Consider the following 8,855-nt stretch of genomic DNA (forward strand, 5'->3'; position numbering starts at 1 on the left):
CCTTGGGGGATAGGCTTATTCCTTTGGTAACTCATTTTATTCTCAAAAATATTATTCCTGATAATGATCTATTTCACTTGCTAGGGAAATAGCTATTCCAGTGGAGGACCCTAGTATTAGACTACTTCTAAGTTCTCAAGAGTAACTTAGATTTGGTAATGCATAACTTACTCTTATATATATATATATATATATATATATATATATATATATATATATATATATATATATATGTGTGTGTGTGTGTATTAGTTACCACACGCACAATGCTTAAATAATTCAATGCTCAATGTGTATGTTCAAATTATTATTTTAGAATTTATCAATTTATCAATGCAAGATTACCAAAATTTTCATAAAAAGTAAATATTTCGAAAAGGCTTGGCACCATGGTTCAAGGTCGGCTTTGAGGCTGAGAGTAGGAGGTTTGAATGCCAAAATTAACCTCCTTGTTGGAGCAGGAGGTTTTCTACCAGTGAAAGAACTACGAACAAGAGACACAATACACACATAGTTTTACTCTCTCAAAAACTCTGCTCCTACTTCGTTCTCGGGTTCGTTCGTTTGGGTGCTCAAACGTCAAACCGTAGTACGTTTTATCCTGGGAAACCTAGGTCACATCTCTCCTAGCACATTTGGGAGGTGGCAAATAAGGTTTTAAGGAAAAAGACCACTTCGCCTGACTCGTACTTACCTTCTTTCTTCCTCCTTTCTTCTCCTTCTTTCATGTTGGATTATGCTCTAAGCAAAATTCCTCTCTCTATATTTGTTTCTGTCGTTGGATTGGATTTATAATCTGAGGATTATAAGTTCCAATTTTTTGGTTGATATATATTTGTATATATTTTTCGTAGATATATATGTATATATAACTTTTGGGTCCTTTTTATATATATTTATGTGTATATATATATATATATATATATATATATATATATATATATATATATATATATATATATATATATATATATATATATATATATATATATATATATATATATATATATATATATTTCGGATATATATCCAATAATATTTTTTATATTTTTGTGTGAATATATAAATATTATTTTGGGATACTAAAACAATTTTTGGTTCATTATTCCCAACAGTAAATACTCTCGGATATACGTATTTTTATGTTATCAAGCAATGTGTATTTGGATATAGTTGCTCGGGTAGTTGGGACTAGGGGTCGGAGGTTCCGGAGTACGTAGTAATCTTTGGAGAGAATTAGAAAAAAAATCCCATTCTATAAGTAACAAACGCGGTATTTATAGAAAGAAAAGGGAGACAAATGCCGAAAGGTCGGCATGTGCTACGTGTCCTATATGCACAAGGCGGACCCATAGGCTAAGGAGAAGCGTTCACATGTAGAGGTACGTATAATTAGCCAATAGCTACCCGGCTCGGTCCAATTGTTACTGTCAATATACATATTTAAGGGTTGATCTCATGGGCTCGAGCCACAACCGAGAAATCGGGTCGAGGCCGAACACAATGGAGTATGAGCATAAGCTCATCAAGGGGATAAGGGGCATAATATCCAAGTCGGGTCGGGTCTGTACTCTCTTGAGGTCGGGTCGGGTCGGAAAAAGATCCTCACCACGTGTGGAGTCAGATCCGGTCAGGTGCTCAGTAGGTATGGATCGATATACCAGGGTATATTCTCTATCAACCACGTCTCGAACCAAGCAAGGGTTGAACACAGTTAACCCAGCCGACGCCTAACAATCTCCCTCTCAGCACTTGCCGCAACCTTTTATTACAAAGCCAAGCAACATGCCTGACTCGGTCCTTAGCCTCCGCACCCACTAAAATTAAATATTATATATAATATTTTCAAAATTTTAATATTATATATAATAATTTGTTTTTTTAATTTTGAGAGTGAAGGGGAGAAGGGGGGGGGGGGGTGTCAACGGCCCCCGCGGCATATACATATGGCAAATTATATCGTGCACCGCGGTGCATAATCGATTATGCACCGCGCGTCAAAACGACGTCGTTTTATTTAATGAAAAGAAACGTCACCTGTTTCGCGCCATTCCGCAAAAAGTAACTCTGTTATTCAGTTTCATTTTGTATACAATGTAGTTTCATTTCGATATAACTACAGTTTCATTTCAATATAACTAAAGTTTCATTCGATATTATAACAACCAAATATGTGAAAATGTTATTTAATTTTATTTTATATACAACATAGTTTCATTAAAACACAACTACATGATCATTTCGATATAACTACAGCTTCATTACACAATATACACTCAAAAATGTGAAATGTTATTCAGTTTCATTTTATATACACTGCAGTTTCATTTCAACACACCTCCAGTTTCATTTCAATTCAATTGCAATTTCAGTTGATAATGTAAAAATAATACGTGAGGCAGTGTCAGTTTAGATACACTGTAGTTTCATTTCAACACAACTACAGTTTCACTTCAATTGAATTGCAGTTTCAGTTGATAATATAATATATAAAATAATACGTGAGGCAGTATCGGTTTAGATACACTGTAGTGTCGGTTGATAATTAATACCCCAAATATGCGCGCTCCGTTAACTTTAACAGCGCGTCGTTTCCTTACTTAAAGAAACGGCACCGTTTTGACCGCGGTCCACGATATAACGACCCTATACATATGCAGCGGTCTGCATCCCTACACATAACTAAACAATATCAAAACGTTCTCAAAAAAAAAAAAAAACAATAACATGTAAATTAATTATGGAGTATAACTCTAATTATAAGTGTGTTGATTTTTTTGCTAATCTAGAGCTAGTAGCTGTGATATAGGGAGGGTATGACGATCTAGATCATTCTCTGAAAAACATGCAAGAATTCCTCTGGTTTGACGCATTGGGAGTTTAATTTGGTACTACTACAATTCCCCGATCTGGTTATAACTCAACTCATAGTTATACCCAAATTCTTCTCATGTTCTAATATAATTAAAATCTAAAGAGTTTAATTTGGTACTACTAGAAAATGTAACAGTTTCCACTTACTCTATTCTAAAATTATAAAATAGTGTAATACAATTCTCTTTGCACATCTATATCTATACTATATACAAAAACGAAATCCTGAAATTTTAACTTCCCGCCCAATTCCCAAAAAATCTCTCATCCCAATAAAATATATTGATTTCTACTTTCCCATTCGTACAATAATTCTGTGTAAAAATTCTATTCCGAAATTATAAAATAGTGTAATACAAATCCTATTGTAATCTATACTATATATAAAAATAAAATCCTGAAATTTTAACTTCCCGCCCAATTCCTAAAAAATCTCTCTTCCCAATAAAATATATTTATTTCTAATTTCCATTCGTACAATAATTCTGGGTAAAAATTCTATTTTGAAATTATAAAATAGTGTAATACAAATCCTATTGTAATCTATATCTATATCTATATCTATATTATCTATATTATATATAAAAACAAAATCCTGAAATTTTAACTTCCCACCCAATTTCTAAAAAATCTCTCTTCCCAATAAAATATATTGATTTCTATTTTCCCATTCGTACAATAATTCCGGGTAAAAATTCTATTCTAAAATTATAAAATAGTGTAATACAAATCTCTTTGCACATCTATATCTATACTTCTATACTATATATAAAAACAAAATCCTGAAATTTTAACTTTCCGCCCAATTCCTAAAAAATCTCTCTTTCCAATAAAATATTTGTATTTCAACTTTTCCATTCGTACAATAATTCTGGGTAAAAAGTCTTTTCTAAAATTATAAAATAGTGTAATACAAATCCCTTTGCACATCTATACTATATATAAAAATAAAATTTAGAAATTTTAACTTTCTGCCCAATTCCTAAAAAATCACTCTTCCCAATAAAATATTCTTAATATATTACAACAATTTCATTCCGTGCATCGCACGGGTAAAAATACTAGTTTTTTTAAAAAGAATTTGAGAGTGAAGGGGGAGGGGGGTGTTAAGGGCCCATGGCATATACATATGCAACCGTCCCTGCATCCCTACACATCCTTATCTTTATCTTTATCTTCTTTATATATATAATAAAGTAGAATCTAACCACAAAATTTTTCCTCCAAAGTGTGAATGCATTTTTATAAAAACAAGATTAGCAATTATAAATGCATTAATTGTGTTGGTAGATATATTTATACATTTTTTTTGAAGTTATTATGTGTATTTATATTTTATTATATCTCTATCTCTATATATATTAAAGCAAAATGAAGTAGGAAAAAAATTTATTCTGTTCAAATTTATTGGTAAAAGTTTTATATTTAATATAATTTGTGTATATATTCATTTAAACCTCAATTATAATTAATTTGACTCCACATATATAAAAAGGAGAAATTAAATATAAAATAAACATAGTTCTAATGAATAAGTTTTTGGTGGAGATTTTTGATAAATATTGCCTGTTATTTTATTTACAAATTTTATTTAAATACGTTACTTATATAATTATAGTTATTTCAAATTCAAATTCAAATAATAATACAAGTAACAATAAACTTTAAAATCAACATAATAATAACATAATTAAACTTTTAAAAATATTAAATATTACATTGTATAGTTATATACTTACATTTTTAATAAAACTAATTCTGAGTTGAAGAACTCAAGTACGTTTTTCTGTTTTCAAAATCATTACTTTCTTTAATTTTCTAATTCAGAGAATGTCAAAATTTTAATTGATAAATTTATTAAATGAGTAATAGTTCGTGCATCGCACGGGATAATTACTAGTAACGAAACAATATCAAAATGTTCTAAAATAAAAAAATATATCAAAACCATAACATGTAAATTAATTATGGCGTATAACTCTAATTATAAGTGTGTTGATTTTTTTGCTAATCTGGAGCTAGTAGCTGGTGATATAGGGTATGACGCTCTAGATCATTCACCGAAAGCCATGCAAGAATTCCTTTGATTTGACGCATTGGGAGTTTAATTTGGTACTACTACAATTCCCCGATCTGGTTATAACTCAACTCATAGTTATACCCAAATTCTTCTCATGTTCTAATATAATTAAAATCTAAAGAGTTTAATTTGGTACTACTAGAAAATGTAACAGTTTCCACTTACTCTATAATTGATAAAACAAGATTAATTTGTCTTTATTAATGTATATTTAAAGATACCACTCTCATTATAATTATTTATTTAATTTGCAATGCAAGTTGAATATATATATGACCAAATTAATAATGCTAACAAGGATTTAAATCAATCAGCTATGATATGGTGCAATAATATGAAAGATGATAATTATATAATATTTGGAAGAAGATAAACGGATTACCCGGAATTGTTATTCGGGTCTCTCAATATATACATGAAGTTTAACAGGTGCGTTCTGGGCAGGCCGGGTTTGCATTAATAAGAGAACCCAACACCAAGCTAAAGGGGAAGTGAAAATTGATCGAAGACGAAATGCATTATGCATACATACATACATACATATAAGTTCTGGTCTTCTAGATGGGATACGATGATATATCCGAGGTAATTTAGCAGATGACGCATGAATTAGGATTCTCTTCCATGCTGTGTTGAACATAGTATGAACTCTGGGGTGGTGGTGGTTGGTGCTGATAATAGTATTGCCCGTATGTGTTGATGGGTGGAGGATAGTATGGCCTGTGGGGCATAACCATGCCCATCATCGGATGCGGTTGTTGTAGATGCGGCGGCATCATAAGCATCGGATGCGGCTGAGCCTGCGGCGGCGCCGCCACCACCACCGCCGCAGCTTCGCCCTTCTTCTCCCCTTCCTTCTTACCTTCTTCCTTTTTCCCTTCTTCCTTTTTGCCTTCCTCTTTAGGCGCTTCCTCCTTCTTGCCCTCCTCTTTCTTTGCCTCCTCTTTGGGTGCTTCCTCTTTCTTCCCCTCCTCCGCCTTCTTCCCCTCCTCCTTCTTCGCCGCCTCTTCCTTCTTCGCCTCCTCTTTCTTCTCCGGCGGCGGCTCTACTTTCGCCGGCCCGACGGACACAATGCTGGCCGCTTGCCAAAACTTGCGCAGTTTGCTCACTACGCTCACCGGATCGACTGTTCCGATAACCGTCAGTTTCTTGCCCATCATATCCATCGATATCTCATCGATTCCTACATACATACATACATTGTTTCGTAACATTAACGTTATATAACCTAAGTGTTGGACACCCCAATTTAATGTGACATTTGGTGAGATAAAGAAGGTGTTTCTACAAATTATCCTATGGACCAGGGTCTATCTTGTATTGTAAATTCTGAATAAAAAATAACAAATTTTATATCCAGCCGACACATTCTATATCTGCAGACTGCAGTTAACCATTTATATACCTGTAAACAAATTGAATGCAACACATCACTTACAAACATATAACATGATAACTACATACGGACACAAACTATTAACTATAGGTACATAATATGTTAGACAAATAACATGTTAACTAACATCTTATGTGTCTGCAGTTTACATATTTTGTACTTACAGTTAACCATTTATTATTTGTAATTATCATGTTATGTTTCTGTAGTTATGTCTTTGTAATTATTTTAATTACAGGTATATAAATTGTTAACTACAAGTCTGCAAATTCAGAATGTATTAAACACAAAATTTAAAAATTAGGGTTTACAATCTAATATGAATCTTAATCCATGTATAAGAATTGAGAATATTTTTTACCTTTACAATGTAACAAGTCTTTTAAAAATTCTATAGACATATAGCAGCCTTTCACCCACCCTGGCTGGTGGCTGCCAACAATAAATTAGAAGGCAAGGTGAAATATTTAGAATTTACTTGGAAATAAAGTTAGCCATTGTGAATTGGCACTTGGAAGCAATAATAATAATAACAAACATGACTTATAAGGGCTCTGAAAGGACTGAAGAAAAGTATTGGCCACCATAAACAAACTTAAATGATGTTTTCGATAATCCTCCACCAATAAATTAAATAATGGTTTGATAATCCACCCATAATTAAATAATGTTTTTCAATACAAGTATGCCCACAATTTTATTCAAACACAACTTGATTACATGTCAAACTCTAGTGCTCCGGTGCTGAACAGCCTACAAATTTGTGGCCCCAGTCGATGTGGCTCCACGCCATACCTACGACAATTTTCTTTTTCATTTGTACTTTTTCTATTATTTTCACTATTCCCAATAACACAAATATTATTTACGAAAATGAAAATTATAACAACAAAATCAGGAGTTTAAATTGTTTTCTTGATTTGAGTCCGTTACTAAAATAGGTTAATTTATTTTTTTGTGATCTTTTGTCGATCAGGATCACCCATGGTGGAGTTTACTAATATACACTATCGGGTAATGGCTATAAATTTTCATTGTCACCCAAAACTACTAATTATACTTTTAAATTTACAAAAAAGCTCTCAACAACTATTGAACACAAATACACTACGATGAATCAAATTTAAAATCTTATAATTACTAAATAAATTATCTGACGTACTAAATAAATTAGAACTACATATTCAAGATTTGAATTGTGTAGAAAAAAAATATAGATCACAAAATAAATTAATAATCAATTAATTAATACATAACAATGAAAAGTAAAGTAAAGGTAGTGTACTGTGTAGTACAAAATAGTGGAGTACAAATCTGCACAGTGTAACATTTATTTAAAAAAAAAAAAAAAAGTGGGTAACAATCGATTATAAGTAATATAACAAGTAAGACGTGTCAAATTGTTGTTTAATTAAAAAAAAAAAAAACTGATGATTTTTTTTTTGAAGAAAAAAACTGATGATTTGATCATGAATGAGTTACATGTGAGACGAAAATCACGAAATGGAACTAGTAAATTAGTAATCCGATCATTTTCTCAACATCAACAAACACAAAATCGATCAAAATCGGAATAAAAATCAAATATTTTAAAATGGTAATGAGTTTTGATAAAAATATTTTGCATGTTTAGTAGTATAATAGAATTAGAATAATTACCAATATTGAAATATAAGTTTTAATTGAAGGGTAATCAATTTTATAATTGTATTTTAAAAAATTATGAACAAACACTTGACTATGATTTTTATTCTTATTTTTGAAGTCTAAACCATAAAACAAACCTTATATTTTTCTTGGAATAATCAAACTTGGGGATTAAGAGTTAAGACAAAGATTTACCTGGGAGTGCAGCGACGGTCTTCAGCGCTTTGCGCTTGTCCTTCTCATCCATCAGATCCAATGTAATCACAAACTTCTACAAACACCAAAACTCCATCTTATTAAGGAATCAAAATTCGAGAAATATATATATATATATATATATATATATATATATATATATATATATATATATATATATATATATATACTGAATGCAAGCAAAAGCGAAAAGCGATCGAGATCATTTCTTAAAAAGTAGCCGAAGACAGACAGAATTACAGAAAGAGATCCCGATGATTCCTCAAAATTAAAGCAAGGATTCTCTCCCAACAAAACCAGAATCTAAGGTTCGGAAGTGTGTATATATGCTGCACAGATATAGCGAAGCATAATGCTAGATTAAGCGAATCAGGAATCATACCTTCATTTCGCAGGCTTAAGGGAGAAAAGCAGAGCACTCAAAATGTGGTCTCTGGGAGAGGAGAGGGAGAGAGAAAGTATATTGGTGATATACTGAGAAGAGAGAGAGAGAGAGAATGAGAGAGAGGGATGAAGACGGAACTGAGTGATTCAGTGTTTATAAAAACGAGAATTTCGAATCCAAACAAAAAATGCAAAATAGGAGAGAGAGAGAGAGAGAGAGAGAGAGAGAGAGAGAGAAATAAGAGAGGTGTTTTTGAC

General features: G+C 31.8%; 1 protein-coding gene across 1 annotated transcript; it reads right to left on the reverse strand.

Moving 5' to 3' along the window:
* Positions 1-5,284: 5,284 nt before the first annotated feature.
* Positions 5,285-8,855, reverse strand: LOC109188644 (heavy metal-associated isoprenylated plant protein 39-like). Its single transcript, XM_019339299.1, has 3 exons — positions 8,596-8,855; positions 8,193-8,268; positions 5,285-6,137 (listed from the first exon to the last, which is right to left on the reverse strand). Exons 1-3 carry the CDS (start codon positions 8,599-8,601, stop codon positions 5,545-5,547), a joined length of 675 nt encoding a protein of 224 aa, XP_019194844.1. The 5' UTR covers positions 8,602-8,855; the 3' UTR covers positions 5,285-5,544.

This window comes from Ipomoea nil, unplaced genomic scaffold (genome assembly GCF_001879475.1).
Source record: "Ipomoea nil cultivar Tokyo-kokei standard unplaced genomic scaffold, Asagao_1.1 scaffold1447, whole genome shotgun sequence".
In the NCBI taxonomy this organism is placed as follows: domain Eukaryota; kingdom Viridiplantae; phylum Streptophyta; class Magnoliopsida; order Solanales; family Convolvulaceae; genus Ipomoea; species Ipomoea nil.

Excerpts from the sequence above, each read along its gene's own strand:
- LOC109188644 (XM_019339299.1), bottom strand. Across the intron at positions 6,138-8,192 it reads GACCGTCGCTGCACTCCCAG|GAATCGATGAGATATCGATG; the intron begins GTAAATCTTTGT and ends GTATGTATGTAG.